Source organism: Falco punctatus (assembly GCF_963210335.1).
Source record: "Falco punctatus genome assembly, chromosome: 7".
In the NCBI taxonomy this organism is placed as follows: domain Eukaryota; kingdom Metazoa; phylum Chordata; class Aves; order Falconiformes; family Falconidae; genus Falco; species Falco punctatus.
In genome coordinates this window covers 62,669,561-62,694,068 of record NC_137587.1, presented here as the reverse complement: position 1 = coordinate 62,694,068, position 24,508 = coordinate 62,669,561, and the positions used below count along the sequence as shown (strand labels likewise).

General features: G+C 40.9%; 1 protein-coding gene across 13 annotated transcripts in view; it reads left to right on the top strand.

Moving 5' to 3' along the window:
• Positions 1–24,508, top strand: part of AKAP13 (A-kinase anchoring protein 13) — a 222,469-nt gene that overhangs the window by 58,607 nt on the left and 139,354 nt on the right. For 5 of the 13 annotated variants that reach the window (XM_080396176.1, XM_080396184.1, XM_080396177.1 and 2 more), the window contains exons 1-2: positions 1,796–5,690; positions 22,538–22,685. In XM_080396176.1, the coding sequence (XP_080252302.1) occupies positions 5,583–5,690; positions 22,538–22,685 (256 nt within the window). In that variant the 5' untranslated portion in view covers positions 1,796–5,582. Of the gene's footprint in view, positions 1–1,794; positions 5,691–22,537; positions 22,686–24,508 lie in introns of those variants that run through there. The other 8 variants (XM_080396182.1, XM_080396179.1, XM_080396181.1 and 5 more) reach the window with 3 other exon arrangements.

The window sequence follows — 24,508 nt, the reverse complement described above, 5'->3', positions numbered from 1 at the left end:
TAAACAGACTGCTCTGAAGCTAAGGTCTTGATGTGGCACAATGTTTTCTTTCTTATATACTCCTTGTATGGTTCATGGAACCAAGCAGCCAAGAGTGGATACTGGGAGGCATATGGAAGCTGGCTGGTGAAACCAACATCTGATGTAAGGCTACTGCAAAAACCAGCAAGCCTAGCAAGGTGTGATGGGGAAATCGAAGAGCCATTTCAGTGCTGCTAGCTACACGGCATTCAAAGACCTTCAGCATTGCTGCTTCTGTGCAGGCTGGGTTGGTCTGGAGGACCATTGACCTCACTTTCAGATTTATCCTCAAGATACATGCTTTGCCTGGGATGCCTGGAAGAAATAGGCCAACTAATTAAGGTTGAATTAAATGGTAGCCGGGAGTAGTGGATGAAGAGGATTTATTGCTTAGGCACTTGGTGTTTGTATCCCTTCCCACTGCCTGTGCTTGTTTGTAAACTCTTCAGGGCAGAAACTTTGTTAGCATTGACACTTTTACAGCACGTAACCAATGGAGCCCTAGTCCTGGCTGAGTTTTTGGGAACCACAGTAAAGCAAATAAATGCTTTGGTTTTTTTTTCTTTCTTTCCCTGTCAGATGTTACCATACCCAGAGAAGTCAAGCACAGTCATTTGTCCTCTTCCATGAAATTTTGTGCAAAATAAAACTGAAGTTCTCTAGAGGAGATTTTAATACAACTCACTGTATTAATTCTTTAAAGCTTAACAGAGCAGAAAGGTATGCTTCCATTTTGAGAAGGCTTCAGTAGCTTTTGATTTTACTGACCTATGCAGATCTTTATAATGTCCAAAACCACTGTTGCTTTTAACAGCTTGAACCTGGGGTTTTATTTCATGTCCTACTTTCTAATTTGTGAATGCAAGGGATTTAACTGTGTTATCCTAAGGGGGAAAACTTAATACAGTTCCAGAAACACTGCAGTGTAAGTGTCTCAATGGCTATAGAGCGTGTGACAAACCTCCTAGACACTGAAATTCAAAAGATTCAGCTATTAGCAAGAAATAATAGAAATGTCTTACAGGCAGCCACTACTGGAGCAGAATCTGCTGGCTGCCACGAGGGTGCCCATAGCATGACTTCTTAGGCTGGGTGGGAGCTGAGCAAGGGAGGTAGGACTTGCCTGTTCTTGTTAGTTTGACTTCAATATACAGTCCAGATCCTGATCATGCAGTAGGTCCAGGTTTTCTCTGTGATATCTGATAGAGCAAGTGCTACCTGCCCAAAAAGATAGAAATGATTTTCTGGGGTTCAGAGCAGGCATCAATTTGGAAGATGAGCTCCTCTAAAATAGGTGAAAACACAGCTCAGCTTCCCCCCCCCCCCATTTTTACACTTAAAGTAGTCCACCTTACTAATTGACTATATTAGGGTTCTTATGAATCTTGGTTTGATTATGACCAGTATAGTCTTTTTGTTTCCCTTTTCTTACTATATTAAAATTTTATAAAGTTTTCAGAGGCTGCTCCCTGCCTATCGACTGATTGGAGTTCACTTGTCTAGAAACCTAAATTTAGTCCTTTGCTGACGCAGAGTAGTCATTCAGGCTTATCTGTCACTCAGTTTTTCTCATATATTTTTGCCAAAGCACTTCCTAACAAGATAAAATATCTTCCAAACCTGCCTGTCTCCTTGCAAACTAAGTTTGCATCCTTTGAAAAATTGGTCCGATGTACATTATGAAATGAGAAATAATTTTAAGTTACTGATGTAAGGGCCAACTAGTAGGATAAGAGGGGAGGAAAAATCTTCCTGCAGGAAGTATTTCCAGGTTTTTTGTTTTCTTGTTTGACAAGACCAATTGTTCAGCAGAGTCACCTTATTTCACTGCTGTTGCTGTGCATTTCTCTTGCCAAATAAAACCAACGAAACCTGGTTATGAGCTGGAGCTCATAGGCCTCCCTTTTTTACTTCATGAGAAGTGTCAATATTCTCCCTTCTTTACACATATAAAAGAAGTATTTACTTCTTTTGGATTTTTGTGACTTGTGGCACTTTTATTACAGCCAAACCCAACTCTACCACAGAAGGAGGTTACTCGATGGGAGTTTTTAATGCCAATACATTCTTTCCTGATCTGTACATCTCTTTCTTGTCTTTCTCATTTCTCTGTCTACTCGGCTGCTCTCAGGCATCTACCCGGAAAGTGAGGGAGCAGGACAAAGTGGTATGCACTTCTTTCAGATGGCAGAGATCAGAGGATGCCATCTCAGTTTATTCCTTGAATTACAGGAACCTAAATGCTCTGTTGAGGGCAAGTTCTTCTGCAGCATTGTTTCATACAGATCTTTGATACCTTTGCTGCAGCCTGTTTGAGCTAGACAGGACAGGAAACCTCTTCTTACTGGTTTCCACCAGTGGTCTTAAAAGGAACGTTCTTACTAACGCTCATGTTGTCTGCTCCATAAGAGGACTGGTAGCAAACTTTCTCAAAGGAACTTGGACTGTGTATGCACATTGGGTCTTTCAGCTAAAATGTCTTATCAAGTGTGATGTGTAGCATAACAGTTTCTGACTTTGGGTAAACCTGGCAGAGTGTAGACCTTGTGACAGAGCACATGAACTGTGGTTTCTCCTTTTTATAAAGGTATGATGGGTGTTGATGGCAGATGCTAGAATGGCATCCTCTATTAAAATTGTGAAAGCAGGGAGTGGGCTCACAGCTGATCAGTCCTATGGTATTGCAACCCCAACGTCAAATAAAGTATTATTAGTTCTGGTATGATAGAGGTCCCTTGATGGCTTTGCTGAAAAAGGTAGGCTAAAGCACCAGTGAAGCAATCGGTAAGAAAGGAGACAAAGGGTCCAGCTTAGCTACCCGATTTCTCCTGTCAACAACTTTCAGCTTCTCAAACCTACATCAGGAAGGGGAAAATATAACAGTCTAGACCCTGCTACTGCTTTTGAGGATCAGGTGCATGCCCAGGCTTCCAGTTAGGGCCTGCCTTCTTATTTCATGAAGCTTTGGATGGGACTTTTTAGAAAGCGTTGGCTTGATGACTGTAGAGCAAACCAAGTGGAGCAGGAGGGATGAGGCTGTGTAAGAATACCCTACCGAGCGCGAGAAGTTGGCTGGTGCCCTGTGGGTTTGCTGAAGCAATGCAGACAGCTGTGGCTGAAATCCAGGTGTGACCTCCCTGAGTGTGTGCTTGTTAATTTTGCTTTTTGTGGGGACACAGATGTCATTTGCTTTCAGGTCACAGAAGTTACTGTGTGTAATGGCAAGAGTGACAATAACATACCTGTGAACTGTGACAGGGAAGAGGTAAAGCTGTTAAATAACAAAGGAGGAAGGACTATATTTGAGTACATTAGAAGAACTTCCTTTCCTCAGAGCAAACTCCTGAGAAACTGAAATACGTGATAAAAATAAAACCAGCTAATTATTTGGGAGTCGAGAGAATTTGAGGAGTAGAAAATATATATTGCCTGTGGTGTCTTGGGCAAATACAAACCTGTAGTGTTCTGTTTTGCTGAATTTTTCATGGGACATCCTTTAACTTGCACCTTATCCTATAGCAGGTCAGTAGTAATATCACTAGTGTGGAATGATGGCTGAATTTTGGGGATAAGAAGTAATTCTAATAGTTAATGTAGATGCAGAAGTATAGATTCTTTGTCTTTGAAGGTATATTGCACAGTATTTTTTATCAGCCAAAAGAAAAATTGTTCAGTTACTTGTCAAGACTTGAAAAGATATGGTGAGAAAAACAGTACTTTATATTAACTCCATATAAATATTATCATCTGAGACACAACTGATTTGATTCTATGTGGTAATATTTTTTTTTAAAGTCATATCCAAATACTACTAAATTGCTGTGCTAGACTACAGATCTTAATTTTTCTTCTTGAGAGAATTGGTCCATTGTAATGAGACTTTGTAAAAATCCAAATGTGAAGTGGGCTTAAAAGGGAGCTTTTCTAACCATGGTTTAATTTCCTTAAGATGCCATGAACACTTTTGGCTGGATAGTGTTTTGGTACCCCTGTTCAAGATGCCCAGGTTCAGAATAGGAAAGAGAGCCTCAGGTAGGTCATGAGGGAAATTGGCAGGATTTGTGCACTTCTTGCTTTTCTTTTTGTTTCTTTTTTTCTTTTCTTTTTGAGCCCTTGGTAGGACTGGAATGTTGTGTGGCACAGGTGAGGATTGCTTGCAGAGCCATTTTTGGAACTCCCCTGCCCAAATGGTAGCTAGTGACACTAGTCCCCTATTTTCATATTTTCTTACAGTCTTTGTAAGAGCTGAAAATACAGTGAAAGCTATCAAGCATAACCATTTTGAGGTATTGTTGCTGTTGGAAGGGGAATGCTGAGGTTGGAAATAGGTATGAATTGTACTAGATTTAAAACTGTTGCAAAATATTCGTCTGTCCGCTGGCTGCTTGGAGGACCTTTTGCAGAGGAACTGTTTTGATGAGCAAGCTTGGCAGGTAGCACAGACATTTTAAAGCAACTGGTGCAAAAATGCTTCTTTGTAAAATAAAGAGAGCGTGTGAGGGAGCAAGGATAGCTGGAATCAGCTAAGAAAACTTAGGCTGTGGTTTAATTTTTGTCTCACTAAAGACAAACTGTGGGATTTGGAAAGGAGTGAAGTATGAACAAGATCCTGTGTTTTTTGTGTAAAAAGCAGAGTGGTATTTCTTCTCTTTTAAGACTGGTTTGAAGTATTTGCAAGCATTACCAGTACTGCAGACATGAGCAACAGCAGAAATTCCATTTTTAATTGTTTTGCATTCCTTCATCTTAGGATCCTGACACACATTAAATGAAAACTTACAGCTTTCATTTAGGGTCAGTATTTTCTACTGCGATGCAGAAACTAATGCAAGTGAAATTCTGGTTCAGCTGATTCAAAGCTCAATACAATACACCGGCTTATATAGAGATACAGAAATGTCAGGGGCAGACCTGAAAGAGGAGAGTGTCTTGACTAAAATAATCGTGGTAAGATAAGAATGGTAGTTTTTGACTATGAAAAATGCTGATGCAAAATCATGAGCATCACCTATTCTGGGAGGTTTCCCTCAGTTTTGCAAGGAGCTTTTCTGATAGTTTGATTTTTATGTAGTTCTGAAGTGTTTCTTGAACATTGAATCCAGTGGAAGGAGAAAAAATGGCACCAAGTTAACTTGAGCAAGGTAGTATTTGCCAGAGTAATTGGTCTTCTCTAGCAGTGGAGAGAACTGCATATTTTTGCAAAAATTTGCAAAATTTTCTGGGTGACAGTGGAGGAACCGGTGGACAGATAGCGATTAAGGATTGATAATTGTCATAACAAGCTGTTACAAAGTGAGTGTTGCTAGGAGGAAAGATGAACTGAGATGGATGTGAAGGGGAAGTGAATTTCACTTGGAATATCCTCAGTGCCAACATTATCGACAGCTCAGATGAGGAACGCTTTCCTCTACCAATCATTTTAGAGTTGTTTTTGCTTAATGTGTGCATAAATAAATAAAAAAACAAAGACAGATCCTTGTTGATCCAAAAGAAAGAAAATAGAAAATCATTGTATAAAAGTGACTACTGGAAAAAGTAATATATGATTGCTAAAGCAGCTTATGAAGAAGTATCTAAAATTTTATGAAAAAATCTTAAACATTTTTTTTCTTTTTTTGTTTCAGTGTTCTGAGGTCATGAAACTTAATCCACGGCAAGCTCCATTATATGTGAGTACAAAATTTTTTCCTCTCCTACTATTCACAAAAAGTGCTTCCCACCACCCTTTTTGGAGATGCTCTTTGCTCCCCAAAGCCATTATTTGTATTAACTCAGTTGTAAATGCTCAGTGGTAATGTTCAGGTAAGTCATAGAGTTGCTTTGTCTTTCCAGCAGACGATTTTAAAATTTTGAGACATGTAATGTTGTCACCATGCAGGCATCCTCCTGCTTTTATTTTTTCCTCCCAGGAGTGTGCTTGAGTGCATGGCTGTGCTCTTGTGACTTGATGTGTTGAGAGGTGGTAAGAAGAAATTGCTTGTGTGGAAAATAGGGCATCCTGGTGTGCAGTGCTTGCCCACTGTGATAATATTTTTCTGGTTGGAGTTTTAAACGTGGCAGGGAGGAACTGGAAGCAGCAAATGGCTCAGCTGTGCCGCGACTGCTGCAGCAGGGTATGGTTTACGTCAGCCTCCTGGAAGCTCGTAACCTTGATGGCTACATTAATAAGGAACAAGCTTCCTCTTGCTCGTGAATAGCAGCTTTGTTGCAGAACATGGGGACTGTCAAATTAGACTTGGATTTGTGGGGGTGTATGCATGTGTGTTAAATTTGTGCCAAAGCTGCCAGCCAGGTTTGTAACTGTTTACTTTCCATATTGCCTTGCCATGCTCAGAGCGGGGTTAGCTGATGAAGTGATCCTGTGCTTATGGTTCTACCCACAGAACTCACTAACAAGGGTAGAGCTTGATGCAAGGATGGAAAATTTGGAGGGAAAATTGCTTTCAAATGTGGCTTTTAAGGGGGAGGGAAGGAGAAATGATCAGGACTGGTCATAGACCTGTACCTTGGAAAGTGTGTGTTGTAAATTATGGATCATTTTGACCTTTAATGCCATGAAAGCTTTTAAATTTTGCCTACTTTTAATTAGCAGCTGCAAGTTTGTATTGGAATTTATTCTGTACTTACTAAGTCTTGTACTGGAAGCAAGATTAAAACATTAGGTAGTGTGACCTGACTTCGGGAGAATGGTTTTCTTGGACTACACCACTATATTCTGTATTTTGAGACTAAAAGTTGCCTGAATTGTGTTAAATCACAAACCTACTGAATGCACCTTGACTTTGAAGAAACTTAATTTAAACTTAGGACATCTTAAAATAGAATTAAACTTATGTACAAAAATACGACGTAGATGCTACGGTAGAAACACAGGAAGGGTAGAAAGCAGGATAAAATTATCCTTATGTCTTTTGAACAGTGTATGACTTAACTAATCTGGAAGCCTTGTTTTCCCAGTCTTATCTTCTGACTTAGTTTGTTTTCCCACCATTTTGTGTGGGTTTGTATTTAATGTGTAATACTGAAGTGGTATACTTAAAAAGTTCTCATTGCCACGTGATAGTGAGGACTGGGCTGAGGTCAAATGTAGCCCAGTATCAAATAATGATTATATTGCACTCTATAGTGTTTCTTTGCAATGCAAATAAGTTGATGATGACATTTATCAATACATCAGTGACTCTCTCTCCTCTCTTCCTTCTCCTCCCCAAGCCAGATGTTTATGCAAATCAGCTCCCTTTCAAAACAAATTTTGATAGCTTGGGGTAGGGGGCAAAAAAACCCAAACAACCTCAAGGACCTTGAAAATTTAATATTTAGTCTTCCTGTTTGCTCTCAGCATAAATGCTTGGTACGTTTTAAGATCAGAGTTTTTTTCCACATGTTGCTAATTGACAGCTCAGCTCATCTAAGCATTTTTAGGTATGAAAAGAACATACCTATAAAAAAATACCTTCCTGGTATTTTCATTTTTCAAATAGCACTTGCAACAGCCTTGTGGCCTGGTCATTGGTAGGGGAGTAACAAACCTCACGAGGTTCCTTCTTGAAAGTAACGTGAACTCAGTTTTCTGTGTATATAGGCTTCTTGAGCTTGTTTTCAAATAACGGAGAAGTGTGTCCTGTGAATTTCTCCATAAGGAATTTCATCTCCCTGAAGTAAATGACTGGAAGTAACAGGAATACAGACATGTCAGGGGGTCTTCCTACATTTGTCTACATGCAGGAAAAATTGCTTCCCCCAGATTTCATCCTACTGTTCTTGACACCTTTGCATTGCATCCTTTACAGTCTTCCTCTTTAAAGTCCATGGCTTAGACTTAAGATTACTTGTTTGTTAATTTTTTTAAAAATCTTGCATGAGTTTTATCCTGAAAGCTCGATTTGGTAGTTGTTTTTATCATCAGCAGCATTACTGAGCTCCTTTTAGGAGGAGAAAGTAAAAAAAAATTGTGTTGCCAGTTCAGTCCCTGGAAGGTACAGCACATTTTATCCTATCTGATAATTACCAGGTTGCTCAGATTAATGCCTGACAGTTATGAAAAGTGTTTTGGGAACCTGAGATGTCTGGAGTACTTGGGTCCAAATTTTTGTGGTGATGGTACTTCCACATACGCACTAACAGAAGGATGGAGTTTCTTGTGTTTTTCAAGTCAGTGTACATAAATAGAGAGAAGACCACCTGCTGCATCCTTCTTGGCTGCTTGGACTTTTATTTGCCTCTTTTGGAAAAATCAGCTGTCCTGCCTCTGCAGAGCTTGTAACAGGTCACAGCCTGTAATGATGAGACTACTGGCCTCTGTAAGTGTAAAGATTAAGAGATAAGGTGGAAAACACATCCTGTAAAAATAGTGTTGTGTTTTTGTGATTAAATAAGTCTGCTCCATTTAAGCATTGCCTGATTTTTTTGCTGGTTAATGAAGTTGCCAGGAACTGGAGTGAAGCATTATGTTGCCACAGGTTTGGGCTGGGACAAGAGCTCAGCCTTTCCTCTGCAAACAGCTGGCCCCAGCTCGTTCAGTTGGTCCCCCCGGGAGTATCCCATCTCTCACCCAGAGCTGTTTGTTACCTGCCGTTAATGCTGTTTAACGAGCTTTCCTGGCCCTGGAGCTTGGTGCTGCTTCCAGCAGCGCAGTCATGGGGCAGAGGAGCTCGTGCCAGGAGAGATAGGGCAGCAAAGCATTCCCCAATATAGCATGGGGAAGGTTCACTGTGGTGCGATACCGTTAATGTTGGTGTTTAAACAGGCTGCAGGTCAAGCAGTTATCCCATCTGTACCACTGTCAACACATCATTGCCTTTATAAAAGGCAGTGCTACTTTGTAGTCTGTGGCTGAATGTTGTGGTATGAATTTGAAATAAAGATGTTCAAACCCCCTTCCTCCTTTCTCAGGTATCACTGTAGGGTACTATCATGAGCTGCTGTCTTGCTCCCTGCAGTGATGTTCTGAAGAAGTGGGGTAGTAGAGTGAGGAAGTAATTGACAAGATCTTCTGTGGTTCATGTAACTGTGAAGTTCTGAGTCCTCTGTATTACGACGGTGGTCTTAAACTTTGTGATACAAGCTTAACTTTAATGCAGAGGTGGTCTCCAGAGCCTTAATCAGCATAGCCTGGGGGGTGGGGTTAACAGAGAATGAGCTTTATCTCCCAACTTCTTCACTATCATGGGTCAAGGTTACAAAAAGCAGCTGTCACTTGGCTGGATTGAGTGTATCTCATTTCCCCTGCTGCTGTTCTCATGGGTTGTTTTCTTCCCAGTGTGTAATAATATGGATCGTGCTTTACAAAGTCTTTGGTGCAACTGTGGTTATTCTGTTCAAAAGAAGGTCTTTTCTGAATACAAGGTTCTTAAGATAACATGGATTTCTTCAGCTGCATTTTGCTACAGGATGTGCAAAAAAAGTCCATGTGGCTGGACAGGCCTGTGGTTGCCTGCCTCAGACTGTAGTCAGGAACACCTATTGATGCACAAGTGGTGGATTAAATCTGAATCTGGTTTTACCCACATTGCTCTTGTATTTCAGTGCTGTCCTGTTGATACGAGGACTCTTATCAGGCACAGCATAGTGGATGAAGGATGTGTTTCAAACCTTATTTCTGATCTGCCTGGAGCTTTGTGCTCAGGAAGCCCAGAGTCTCAAAGCTGAAGGACCAAATTGTTCTGTTTGCTGGCATGGCTGGGATGGAATGAGAGGGTGGCAGAAGTCTTTGGGAGGTGGGAAGTCAGGAGCTTCGGGTTTGATTGGTTTATTAAATACTTGCAGTGACTTTGCTGATCATCGCCTTTTTATAAAAGTTGCATTTCTCTACCAACAAAAGTCAAAATTTCATCTTTGGTATTGTAAGGTACTTCCCAGCTATTGTCAATGTGTTGATGATCTGGAATATCTAGATCATCGAGGCGTATGCAGATAGGAGGGGGAAAAAAGGGTTAACAATGCTCTAAACAATGGAGGCTTATAACTAAGTGATCTTTTGTATTGTTGTGATTCATTAAGTTCTCATTTATAAGTGAAATAATTTAAATTAGTTACTTAGCTTAAACTCAACTGTTGCTAACATCCAGGCAAGAGAAAGAAAATGGGAAAGAGCTTTGTAAAGGTGATGTTTTGATCTTCTTATAAAATGTTACCATTAATTGAGAGTCCAGCAGAGTATTCAGCAGGAGATTTAATTACGAAAGGATCAAGGATCACAAGCTGTGACCTTATTTCTAACCAAACTTTAATAAATACAGAGTGCACGTGAGTGAATGATCAAGGCCGAGTCTTCAGCTGCATACAATGTCCTGAAAAATCTTAATCCAGAAGTGACCTGCATAACTTCTGATTCAGCCTCTGCTAGCTATAGGATCTTTATAATGTTATTGATTGTTCTTCTAACCCAGTGGCATCTCCTGCCACTCTGAAATCAATGTTGTTTTTTCTAGAAGAATAACCTGTGAGCAGTATTGGGTATGAGTGTGTTGGAAAAGGACCGGGGTGACATGCAGGGAATGAGTTGGGAAGCGTTAAGTGTCATCTCTTGATTACTGCCAAGACTAGAACCTTAGATCTGCCTTTAAGATGGGGATGTTTTTTTCATGGTGATAATGATCAGTGGGTGTGAAATGGAAAAGATTAGCAGCTGGAGAAGGATGATGTATTGCTGCAGACTTTTTTCCTTTTTCCTTTTGGATTAAAAGGAACAAACTTGTTTTAAATCACAGCACTCCTCCTCTGCATGGTTTGTCTAAGGTGTGCCCACGTTATTTGGAGTGACAAACCCAAATGTGTCATAGCTGGTGATTGCATGGGAGGGCAAACACTTAATTGATAAAAATGCTCCCATTGACTTTGGTCTTTAATCAGGTCTGTGGATGGAGTCTTGTAATAAACTGCCACTTATGAGCTGTGTAACCTGCAGAGTTTCCCAAGGAGGGTTTTGATAGAGATGAGAGCTCCCACTTCCAAGCCAAAATGTCATGCAACTTAATGAAGTGTGAACTTCAAAAGCCTCAGAAAGAATGCATTGACCCTCTCTTAATATAACCTGGGTTTTGGGTACAGTAGGTCCTCTCTTCTGTTAATGAACGAAGTACTCTTGTAGATTTCCCAGTGTATCCTGCTTTCAAATGGGAAGAAAAGGATAATGCTTATAATTTTTTTTCTCCCATTTAAATATTCCACACAGAATGGTGCCCTACTGAAGTGCACTGTGTATTCCTGAGAAGAAAAGAATTGCAGTAACCTCTGATGTTTGTGTTTTAAGAAAAAAACATCTCCCGAATAAATATGAAAGAAAAAATTTCACAAAACGGAGACCTTGAGGCTTGTGGCAGCAGTGTCTGTCCCAAGTGCTGTGGCTCCCTGTGTCCTTGAGTGCAGCAAGGTGGTGTGCAGGCATGCCTGCCTGGCAGCCGGCTTGTTACCGGGGCTGAAACCATCTCAGGTGTGACTTGTGCACTATTGTGTTCTAGATAATTAATGATCTTCAGGAATCTCTACCAAGGGGACAAAAGGACAAAATGAAATACCTTTATAAACCTACAGTAAAACGTTGTCATGAGGTTGGAAGCTGTGGGTTAGTTACTTTTCTACTAATACTGACTGTTTGCTTTGTGGCATCTATGGTGACAAAGGCCACTGGGATGCCTGAGTATCTGAGATCACTCCAACAGAAAAAGTAGAACATGCCTTGCATGCTTTTGATGTGGGGATTTCTCACGAAAATCACTATACAGAAGCCCTGTCTTACTTTCTCTTGAGGTCCTTTAGGCAAGAAGAGAATCAGTCTTGATGTTTAGTTCATCTCTGCGGTGAGAGGATCTGATAAACCTCTTGTCTTTTATTTGTTGGGTACTTGATTTCTTCTTAAAGACAAACTAGTTTTCGGCCCCACCTTTGAAATGTCTTTGAATTATGAATGAGTGGAAGGCCTCTGAGCACCTTTTACAAATAAAATATTTGTTTGTGTTGCTTGTGGAAGAACCTGCTTCTTGGTTGGTTTTAAGAAAGTTAGTTGGGGCGCCTGAATAAACTGATTTTTTGAGAGGAGCGTATTGCAACATGTCTGGTTCTGCTTTCACTCTGCAGGCAAAATAGTTTCCTCACTAAACTGTGCTTGACCTCATCTTTTTAAGTTTTTGTTGCTTAGGTCCTCGATTCAGATTTCTTTTATCCACTTCCCAAATTCTGGGAATCAAGATCACGTGAGAAGCCATTCTTTCTGTTGAAATGGGCATCTAGCAGCTGCCACCTGAGCTCTGCACCATCCCCTGTCAAGCCACCTGCTGTTTATCAGTTTCCAGGTACCTAAGTGAAGACTTTGGTATGCACAGTGTTGTCCTGAGGCTGTTCGCTTGGCTTGCTCCTCTTAAGCGATGTGTTCACTAGCCCATGAGATCTGTGTGATGTTAGTATAGGACTCCTTGTGAAATGGTCACTCCTGTGTATTTACTGAAGGCAGTTTTGGCTGGAGAAGTTGACCACCTGACCATTAGCGTCACCTTCCTTCAGAATAAGGCATTGATTAAATTGCAGTTCAGAGGCCCTTTCTCAACTTCTCTTCCATATTATCTGAAACTAAAAATGCTGGTGATTTGGGTTCAGAGTCCTCCTCCTATAATTATCTGTTAGATCTTCCCTTCTGTAATCCTGTTTTGTGGGTATGAATGTGCTGGTAAACCATAAATGGTCTAGCTTGAAGTCTGGAGCACTTGTCTGGAATTGTGCCCTTAACTCACCAGTACTTAGCAGCATTGCATGAGAATTTAAGTAATAAGACTTCTAGAAGAAAAAGGGCAGGAGCTGGTACAGGGCAGGGGTGGGAAAGCAGAGGAGGCAAGGATCTCCTTTTTTTGGGGTGCTATTATATTGCTGCAGCCTGTTTTCTGAAACTGCAAAAGGAATCCTTATATTCTCACAGTAAGAGTGTTAGTAAAACTGGATGAAATGATGTATATGTTTTGGGCTCTGAATTTAGTGTTCTTTGTTTCATGTGGTAGCTGCTGATCTGGTTAATATCTGGAACCCTGCTCAGATAGTGTCCCATTCCCAGCCTTGACTGACAGTATTGCCTGCCCTCTTCCCAGGAGGAATGAGCAATGGAGATCAGGACTTGATATTTAACAGGATGAAAATACCCTTCAACTACTCTTCTGCTATGGAATGTATTTATATAGAGAGTTCGTAAATATTCTAAAGTTGCCTTTAGAATGACCAAACAAGTTTCCCATCTCATTCATCAGGATAATGTCCCTGCTTTATTTCCTGTAACAACGTGCTGACAGTCATTCTGTTAGACCAGGGGCAGTCCTGACAGCAAAGGTGATGTGAGAGTAGTGGTTATGAAGATGTCTATTTGATGAAGGAATGATGTTTCCAAATAACCTCTCAAATCTCCTGCACTCTACCTGCAGTGCCTCCTGTCTGCTTCTGAAGGTTGTGCTGCATGTGGTGTCTCTGCAAATGCGCATCCTCCGCCTTGCTCAGTAAAGCAATTCTATATTGTGCTTTAAGTGGAAATTAAAAGACATTGTGATTAATTGTTCTGTGCGAAGATCGATGCAGTGCACTGCCATCAAGTGGCAGTTCTGTTGCAGGACACATTTTCAGTGCTGCTTTCTGCAGGCTGCCTGTGTTTGTATTTTTGCTTCAAAGTGTTTCTTCTAAGCATTGCAAAAGTATCACCTGCCTAGTAATTGTGGTTGTGGGGGGTACTTCTTCAGTAAGACAATAGTTACAATCGTTTCTATTCTCTAATGGCAAAAAAATGTCACTTTAAAAAGTGCCTCAGGCATTACGGTAGCTCTAAGTACTGTAGCTGTGAAATACTTCAAGACTGGTGAGGATATTTTGCAGCTGACAGGAAAATGAGGACTCAAACATTTTCTGAGCTCTGTCTCTTTGAGGGTTTTGCTGTACTGTAGAGGAGGCTGAAGTACCAGGAAAACACCATCCTTCTGCTCTCTTATGCCTTTGGATGTTAGTGTTCAAACCTGGTTTTTTTGTTTTTTCATTTAGACACCTCAAGGCTATTTGTGCAAATACTCCAGTGATAAGAGTTTGTTTCAAATAATGTGTCATCATATGTACTCCATCTTCCAGGAATTGTGACTCTGTCTGCCTCTCTGGTGCAAAGAGAACAGCTGAATTCGTTAGTCACTGAATACATTCAGACTGCCTGCTATTTCTCCCAAGCACTACAATTTTGTTGTTAATGCTATGGCAGTAATTAGCAGGAAATACTATCAATCACTCTAGCAGCTGGTAATAAAATCATCTGCTTTGGTTCTCTCACAGTATAGTGAAGAACAGAAGCCCATTTCACCCAAACAATAAAATTATTATAGTAATTGTTGCCTGGGTGTTTGCATGTAACATAAATGATTGGATGGCACTTTTCTTGTCTTTCTCTTTTTCTCCCTAACTTTGATTTTTGCCATTTTGCTATTAATTTTATTGTTAATTTTATAGTGTCTTCCTCGATGGTAAATTTTTTTAGAAATGACCTTGGCTGTTCAGTTTTGTGAAGGTTGTCTGCATAGCATAGTCTGGCACCAAAACAGATGCACTAAGCATGCTCTGAACAAGTGTTGGTAACATAAGTGCTGCAGAGCATGTGGAGCCCCGTGCTAAGGCAATGATACAGCTAAATTAGCTATTAACAGCCCAATCTAATAACTCTCCTGGCTCTGTGTAGCGAAGTTGTATGCCATGAAGATGTACTCTTAAAGATAAATCATGTGTCTGTCTCAACACTAATGTGATCCTGTTACTTTGATGGGTTTCTGTTAGCAGTCTATGCAGAGCTCCTTCAAGCTGCCTGGATTAACATGCGTGTAATACTTATAATAGCATCTTGACACTCAATAAAGATTCATCTCTGAGCTGATTGATTTGGAGACCAACAGAGACGCATTCTGCCAAAGGATGTGGGCTACTAATAATGGATTTCTTCAAGCGTACCCATTTCTGCAGGAGTTTGCAGTGCTCACACTGATTCAGAGTATGAAGTTCACCCCTTGCTCTCCTCCAACCATTTGTCTCTTCGCGAATAAACCTTGCTGCAGGATTAGACACATGGACTGGCTTGGCATGTGGTGTGGCTGTGAGATTGCATTAATAAATCAGCTGTAGTGATGCTGGCTCTGCAGGTAGGCAAGTTGGGGGTGTCCATTCTGTGTTTTTTAGCACAGGTTGCACTCAGGATGGATCTGTGGGAACCAGCTTGGGCCTGGAGACGGTAGTTCAGGGCTGTTAATCACAGATGTTCATGTTTTCCCACATATTCCTTTTATCCAAATGGTCTTAACTAAATGGTCTTTTGACTCTGCATCCCTGCTTTGCCCTGGGTCAACTTTTTATTCATCAGCATGCTAAGCTAATCTTATTTTTGGACTAACTTCTTTCTCACCTTTGGGGAAAGAAAGTGGAGGAGAGAATGAAGTTACTTTGCATATATATCAGTGTTTCAGTCATGGCTTTGTGGCTAGCATTGGAAGAAGAGATCACTTGGCTCAGTGCAGTGTTAATGAAATACGGAAGGTATCACCTCGAGCTGCTATGTGGCTGGCAGAGAAACATGTACCACCATTCTGCTCTTTTGGTGGCCTGTGGGCAAGACATTATGGTCTGTGATTGTATTTTCCTAGGAGTAAGAGATCACTTTGCAAAATTCTGTCTTTCTCATCACAGAGTGGCTCAGTGTCCATGCTGTTAACGTGAAACCTTTCACTGGCAGAAATAATAGCATTGCTGTTAATTTAAAAGGGAAATAAAGTTAGGTTTGGAGATTTATTTTTATTTATTCTAAACCATTGGAGTAATCCTTGTTGTCATCTTTTGTGATTTTTTTCCTTTAATTTATTTATAGAAAACAAAAAACATCTCTGCTTCATGCTCCTTTAAGATCAAGGACTTTGAAGTCATTGACTGTGAAAGAGGACCCAAATCTACCCCAAACCTGGCAGCTTGCCATTCTATTTGTTTCTGGAGTCTCTCCCTGGAGGTTTTATCTGCAGGAGGTTGCAACACTCCAGCCAAACGACATCCATCTTTCTCCACGCTCCTGACCCAGGTCACTGCCTTTATCAAGGGGGATATCTCCAGGCGAGGAGGGATTTCTAGAGCCGCTCGTGTTCAGACAGATTTCACAGCCCTACCTTTGTTTCTGGGGACTGGAGTTTTGCAGAATAAACTGTTTGATGTGATCTTTCTCTGAAATGCTCCTCTGAGTCAATACATGCTGGTGAAATTGAAGAGATCTATAATGACTGTTGTTATCTCACTGTAACAGATACCTCTGACCTTCTCCCATGGTCCATTCCTTTTATATATACGTGCTGGGAGCTTGCAGGGTAAATGGACAGATCTGCAAAAGGGGATGCATCTTTCAAGCTGCATTGTTGCAATATCTGTGAGTAAAGTACCGGGAGGCAACTCAGAAGCCCAAATACTGTTCCCATGAGAGAAAATACCCTCAAGATTGTGAGGTTTGCTGGCAAACTCACCCCATGCTGAGGCAGAGAGAGAAGGGGACTCAGTTGGATATTTTGGAGGTAGGACCCATCTCCAGATTCCACCCTTCAGGGTTAAGCTGCTTGTCTGCTTCTGTTAACCTGGGGATAGCAGCCTGGAAGAGTTTGTTGGATGCAGGTTAGTTTCTTGCTGTGGAAAGAAGAGCATCCCTTGGTTTTATGAGCCAGCAGTGATAGTGCTTGGTGCCTGTGTTGCAGCTGACTCGCTGGAGTGCTTAGACCAGGAAAAACTGGGATCCAAGCCTTTCTCAATCAAAAGGGTTATTCCAGGAGATAAGCACTGTTATGTTTGCTCTAAAAATAGTTGTCCAAACCCCCATGTCCTTTTGCAGTCAGGAGCCTGTGTGCTGCACCTGGTTTTGTTCTGCATGGAGATGTCCATGTGCTGTGGGTGTCCTTTCCAGCTGTGGTTCTCTGGGGGGTTAAGCATGTGTTTGCACCACCGGGAAGTAACTTTCAATGGGAGGGATCTTCCAAGATACTCAGCTGAGATGGGGACACTGTCCGGGAGCAAAGGTTTAACTGTTGATCTTGTGTACTTGCAAAGGTAGATGGTAATGGATCATCAAGCATCTAAACAATTATATTTTACTTTTTCTCTTGTGGCATGATTTCTGGCACATTTTCTAAAGCTGCCTTACAGTTGCCTTTTCCATCCTCTAGCTCATTTCAGAGTATTCTGGAGTTCTCAATCTGAGGTCGAATTGTCTCAGCTTTCCCTTTGATTTTGTCTAACTTAATTATTGTTGGTCCTGCACACTTTCCAAAGAAAACGTTATATGATTGAAAAGCCAGCTTTTCCTTTAAAAGCCATTTGGATGAAAAATACTCTGTGTGTTTGAACCACAGTTCCCATTTCACTACTGGGGAAGCTCAAAGTGTAGGGATGTGAAAGGACTTGTCTCCTGCTGTAATTACAGCTCAATCCTGTGTACTCTGTTGAGCAGTAGTTGGGGCAACAGCAAGTCAAACTTATCTAAAAAATGAGTAAATAAAGGTACCAACGAGCCCAAACTCCTTGAAGGAGGAGGAAGAAGCCACAGCTGTGATTTTGTGCTGTCCTGGGTACAGTGCAGCTCTCTTGGGGAGTTATTTAGAGCTTCCCAAAGGGGAGGGAGCATATTTCTCCTTTTGTGTCCCAACATAATGCAATAAGCAATGACCCAACAAGCATCTGATTCGTGTTATGAATAGAGGAAACAAAACAAAACTTGTTACAGTGGCAAGTTACATTTACTCATCTAATCCAGCCTCTTTAATGAATCATCATAAAACACTGACGCTACAACAGCTCCTAGAAGGAAATGCATTGGGAGGAAGGTTTCTTTCCTTGCATGTGAATCTCTAACCCATCTGACCCGTGGACTTTCCATTTAGTAGCCAGAGATGGCAATGGTCGTCAGCAGGAATTTCACTTTTCTGTGTGGAACACATTCACAATTACTGGTTGTTAGTGTTTTCTTGTTAAAAGCAGAATGCTGAAGTAATGCTTGAGTGCTTCAGTATCGCTGTCTAACAACACTTCATTTTTTTTTAAGTATTTTTAGACTGGGGGGGAGGGGGCGGATCAGGGTGGGTGGTTACTGGTTTAGTTAATGTACTTCAAAATTCCCATTATGAACTATGCGGGGAAAACCAGTTTAGAAATCACATGTTTCAGATACAAAAATACGGCTTGCCCCTTTTTTTTTTTGGGGGGTGGGTGGGTGGGTTAGAAACTTCAAAATGTGTTAGCCAGCATACTAAGAATATTTTTTCCCATCATAGTTCATTGCAGAGAAATGTACCTGTTGCTGCTAGAGCTGATATCCCTCAGGGAAAACTCCCCCCGCCAGCTAAACTCATGGTTTTCATCTTGAGTTTTTGAATTCTGCATTTGCTGGGGCTGTCCTCATGGTCTCAAATGATAACCAATTTCCTGAAACCAGACAGATTTCCACGGCCTGAAGTGGAAAAAATCAATGTCTTTACATGCTTAAAACAATTATTTTGTTTTTGGAAGGTTAATAATACTGTTGAGCTAATAACATAAGTGATCTTAATTCTTCTGAACTTAAACAATGTATTCACTTTTTCACTTCCAAATATTGCTGAGGTCATCTATTGGGAAAAAAAAAAAAAGGCCTTTGAAGGTAAATAATTAATTTTAACAGGCACAGACACCAAGTCTGAAAAATTAGAAATGATTACTCAGGGTTGCTCATAATAATCCTACACACAATTTGCGTGCCTTTAACTGCAGCATTGGAAAAACAAATCCCTAAAAAGATAAAGTTGTCCTAATGCCAGCAAAATATGCTGACAAACAGATGCATTGTCTATCTAGTTTCAATTTTTAGACCTAGTAACAGCATTTGGGCAATTTTAGAGTTAATTGCATTCTGCTGCCTTAACTAAGCTCAAGGTTCAGAAATGTGCTACTCTGAAACAATTCACAAAAGGATTTTATAGTAGTTTAAAGCCCAAGATCAGGTTTGGCTTTTTCCAGTGCACCCTGGTGAGGCAGACCTGCTTTCTCCCTGCAGTTTGAGAAAGGGAATATTTTTGGAGGAAAGAGCCACATCTACCTTCTTTACGTCCCATTACAGCTCTCTGAAGCCAGAGATTTTCAGATATGAACGAGGGAGAGGGTGACCTCTTTCATGAATGGACCAAAATGGAATGTTTTCATTTCCAATGGGCTTTAAGCCAAGTAAATATTAGTTGATCCAAACTAGTTTTGAAATTAAATTATTCTTATTTGTTGGAACATTCCAGAGAATGGCTTTGATCTGTCTGTACTTTCACCAAAGGGATATTGGCAGGCTGGCCTCCCATTTCTAGCCATTCGGGATGAAAGAGGGGTTATAATAACCACCTTGTGTGGCAGTGATACTGAACAGATGACATTTTTTGGACAATATTAAATGAATAAAGGTAAACATACTTCAATTAAAATGTTTTTGGAGGCTGAATGCAATAGGGCTGTTGGAGACTTCTATGTGGGTTGGAGGAATTTGGCTGTGTTTGTTACTGGTTTTCTTTAACTCCAAAAATGTTGGAAAGAGAAGAGTTTGTTCTGTGCATTATTTCCTTTTCAAATAAATATGTTGTTTGACTATAACTTCTTAAAATCAAGTTAAAATTGGCAGTGGATAACTAAATTGTTAATGACTGGGAAGTAGAGATGTGTGTTGAAAGAGGTCTCTCATTTAGTGTAAGTAAACTGAAGCACGCAGCAATTAAGTGGTACATTGTTAGTCTTGCTGAAGATATTTGGAGACAACTTAAAACTTCAAGTGAAAAAAAAAAAAACCAACAAAACAAACAACCCCGCTCAGTTGTCGTAGTAAGGATATTGGGTGTCCCCCTTCAGTTTTTTGCTGAAGGGTCCTCCAGAGGAAGAGAGGAGGAGGGGGGAACAGGCTTGTGGAGACCATCCTACCATAAAGTGCTGCTTAGAAGACTCTTTAGCTGTGTCTAAAATGATATCAGCAGATGACAATTTGTGCTCTGCATAGACTTAAACAATAATTGAAATAAACCGAATTGAAATATAAAGAGTGAAGTAATTTGGTTGGAAATGACTGCTGCAGGTCATGTGATTTGACCACCTTCCAAAGCAAGGCCACCTTCAAAATTAGGTCAGGTGTCTGTATAAGAAGTTCAGCTATCTTTTTTGAAGTCCTGGCTTAGATTTCAGGTCATGTGGAACCTCTGGTGTTGAGGTTTTTTACATGTGTTTATATGGGTTTTGTCAATAACAAAACATACAAATGTACAAATTAGCTCTTGCAATAATGCTGCAAATTAAATTGCCTTTCCTTGAAATGTGAGCAGTTTGCATGGATAGACAGGTGTCTTCTCATGTGCGGATTTGCTTTCCTTTCACAGGAATTGGACTAGCTGTACTTGATTTCTGAGTTAAAAGAAAAATCTCCTTTAACAGATACCACATTAAACAATCAGCCCTGTTGATGAGCGTCCTGAAATGTCACCTTTATTTTAAGTCCATTTAAGTACTTTGTACGTTCATGCCTTAAGGGAGGAACAGTTTGAACAAGGACGGTTATGAAAATGAAAGCACAAAGGGTTTGTAGGTTAAAACTTCAGCTTTTGTTTTTTTGAACGTCCGCTTAAAACTGGATCCATTTGCTTGAAATGGAATATTTAGTTTTCAACTCAGCATGTGAACTGGTCATGCTTGAATTTAAAGCTTGATTTATTTCTTTCTGCAGCTGTTTTTATTTTAACACTGACTATATACAAGATAGACTTTTGCTACATGGTTCCTTTCTCCCCAGCTGGAAGTCTGGTCTGATGCTATCATGTGAGACCTTCCTAAAACATTTGTAACTCTGCAACCTCTGGAAATGCAAACTGGACTCACTGCACCATTTATCTTTTTTGAATTACTGGTTTTCTTTCCTGTGTGTTATAAGACTGACCCATATATTTGTTTTTAAGACCAGGGGCTGGTTGTGTACTGCACTGCAAAACCTTGTTTCTATCAAAACAAGGTGCAATCCTGCCTCTGGCAAGAGGGACCAGACAGGGCAGATCAGAGGAGGTGTAAAAGGAGCTGAGATGAGGGAGAATGAGGGGATACTGGAGAGGGAGCATGGGATGCGATGCTAATGTGGCACGGGTGTATGGGAGGGCATGGAAGTGGGGGGATTTTTCTGCAATAATTGTATCTGACAAAGAGAAAGGATGAACTGAGTCCTCTTAAGGAGAGGGTTTTAAATGAAATGACATGCATATTCCATTTGGTATGCAAATCAGAATTACATAATCTGCAAAAAGAATCTTTTCCAGATCCGCAGCCTTAACCATATGCTCAATGATGTGGTGTCAAAGAGCTGGCTCATGCAGCTGCAGTGTAAAACTGGGGCGTCCGAGTGGTTTTGATCTTGATGGAAAAGGGGCAGAAGGTCAGGTCACATTCCTCTGTTCTCAGTGTCTCGTAGTTTATATAATGCTTTGGGCAGATAAATGATGTATGGTGAGATCAAATGAAAACACATTTAGTTCTGTAGTAACTAAAAGCCATCCTCCTTCCTTGCTTTCCTTTTCCCATGGAAAATTGAAGGTGGTGGATATTGCTCCTGTTCTTGTCCATGCAGATGTATGAATTTCAGGTGTATTTACTGTATCCTATGATAACCGTGTGTGACCTTCATGAACATGATTTTTGCTGATAGCAAAGGTGTGCAAAATGATAGAATATACTGATATACTGTAACAAAGCCTCCCTAAAACTAAGCAGGAGCGTTCAGCCAACAGATCATGACAGATTTCAGGGTTTGAAAACCTGCTGGTTTTGGTAATGTACAGAGCTTTTCACCAAGACATAAGCTTTGTAGAGGAGTGAGAAGAGCTACTGCTGTCTGTACAGCCACAGTTTGGTTTTTTTTTCTAAGGAAGGTGGAAAAAATCTCGGTGGGTATGAAACTTCAAAATCTGTGTGGTTTTGGATTGCAGATGAGAGATGTGTTCAGCGATTAAGTTGGTTACACTGGAACTATAAACACAATGGCTAGCTTGGACAGGGGAGCTGTGAATGCTCAAGCAAAAATAAGGAAAATTATTAAAATTTATGAAGGCGGAGGCAATTTTACGCTACTATTTCAGTTCTGTTGTTTTAGCTATCTGTATGTGGGGGGAGATGTGTATTTATGCATGTGTGTGTATAAAAAACTGTGTGGGGTACATGCTTGTGTTTGTCAGACTTGGTGTGATTTCACCATATTAGGTTGCTATTTTGAATATACCCTTGAGATTTCTACATATCTCTTCCCAGAGCTGCACTCAACATATTTTCTAGCTGGTTGGCTGGCTGTGATGCTAAGAGGCATGATAAGGATGACTTGTATATCTGAAAATTAGGATGGGCCCCAAGTCGTGTGAATGGACCATATGAACAGGGAGCAGGAGCCTTGTATGTAGAATTTTATTTTCTGTGATGCAGTTCTTGCAAGTGTAAACCTAACTATTTTTGTTGTCCTGTTTTCTAGGGTGACTCTGTTATTACAGTGCAGCTGACTGAGGAAGATAAAGTTGAAGATGATGTAGTTTTCTACTTGGTCTTCACTGGGTCAACTGTCCAACACTGCACAAGCACAAGAAAGATTAATCCTGGGAGTCTGGAGACAATTTCTCCTGGTAAACAATTGCCTTTCTTTGCATATCAGTGTATTAGTCTATGAAATGTGGTTAATTCAACGGATGTAAATATAATGCTGTTTTGTTGGTTGTCTTTTTCCTCATTTACACACTCATAGAGATAGCCTAGAAGGCACGGTTTGGATGGCTGTTTTTGCCTTTTAAAAATCTCTCGCTTAATTTTGCTAGTTATATAACTGAGAATGCAATAATTTAATGTGTAACTATGGGATTCTCATGTAGAAAATACACAGTTATATTTACACATAGTAAAAAGCTTTTAAATGTGAGCACGATAATGGAAGGCACGTTTGCCAGGTTAGGGATACTATTGTCTAGTTGGTGTACAGCCTGTCAGGTCCTAGCTACACTTAGGATATGCTTAACTCGGTGAGGTTCGTTGCTGTAGTCCTGGTGAAATACAGCCTGTCTCCCCTAAATCCTTTTGTGCAGATCAGAGCCAGTTTTCTGAAATTATCGTAGTGGCAAGCAGTGTATGGTGCTTCGTGCCATCTCTCCGGCACAACCGGTTCTGATGGGGTGGGTTTTCACAGTAAAGCCCACTGCTCTTTTTAGGCCTTCATGCTGTTAACAAAACAAAACAAATCAGTGTAGCATTTCCCTTTGCTGACTTCAGGACCGTGGGAATGAGCATGTTCCAGGCTGCAGTCCTTACCATTAACCTTTCATTCTGACTTGTTGCTATGCAGCACATTGATACTAGTGTGAGAAAAACGCTTGACATTTTCACTATACACAGTATAGCTTAAGCAATCAAGTGTGTTACTTGGGTTTGCCTTTTTATCGATCTCCTAAGTATTGTTTTAGGAGATGCATGTGGAGTACAATTTGGGATAAGGAGTTTTTCCTCCTGGGAACGAGTGGCTAAAAGTTGGCCACTGTATTTTTTCATTTCCTCTGGGGTTTTTTGTGCTGTTCGGGTTGTTCAATTGGCTTGGGAAGAGAAATCTTTTTACAGTTACTGACAACTGGAGCCCCATGCAATCAATTAGACTAGTGCTTATTTTCTCCCAGAGAAGGAAGAAGGGACGACTCCTTCCCTGCATTTGTGTGGTGGGCGTGGGGCTCTGCCAGCCTTGCTTGCAATGACCTCATCTTCCCCTCGGGACCATGGCTGCGTTGCCAAGAAAGGAACTGAAAAACTCCAGTGTTCCCCTTCAGTCCGTGCAGGAACCGGCATACTTGATGGGATTTCCGGGCAGGAACGATGCTTTCCTATCACTGCTGACCCTGACATCCTTGGAACAGCAGTGGATGTGGCTGTGGCGGTGGCTGCCAGGCGGTACCCAGGGTGATGCTCTGGGCTCTGCACAAATATAACTGAGCCACCAGGGAGGGGTCCCTGGGGCTCGTTTTGTCGCTGTTAGTGGGAAATCTGACTCTGTTTATGATTCAAAGGAAAAACAGGGGTTACTCTCAATTGTTCCTTTAATTATAATGGGGGTTTTGTTTATTTTTTTTAACCTGGTAGAGCTGTGATCTTGTGGCATAGGATGCTAGATATTGATGGGTGCTGTCCCAAAATTCAGCTTGTATCAGACAAACATTTAACAGACCTTTTGCAATGGTAGTCCCATTCCTGCCAGACAGCACACTGTCCAGGGCTGCAGTGCAAGGGAAGAGGTGACATCTCAGAGGTAAAACAACCATTTGGGTAACAGCCTCTTCTGTGCTTATACCTCACTTTGGACAAACTACCTGGAAAAAAAGACTTCAGGGGTAGAGCAGGTGCCAGGGAAAAGCAAAATGGGGAAAACCTGTTATTTTCATGCTTTGCTGACATCAATGTGTTTGTCCGGTGT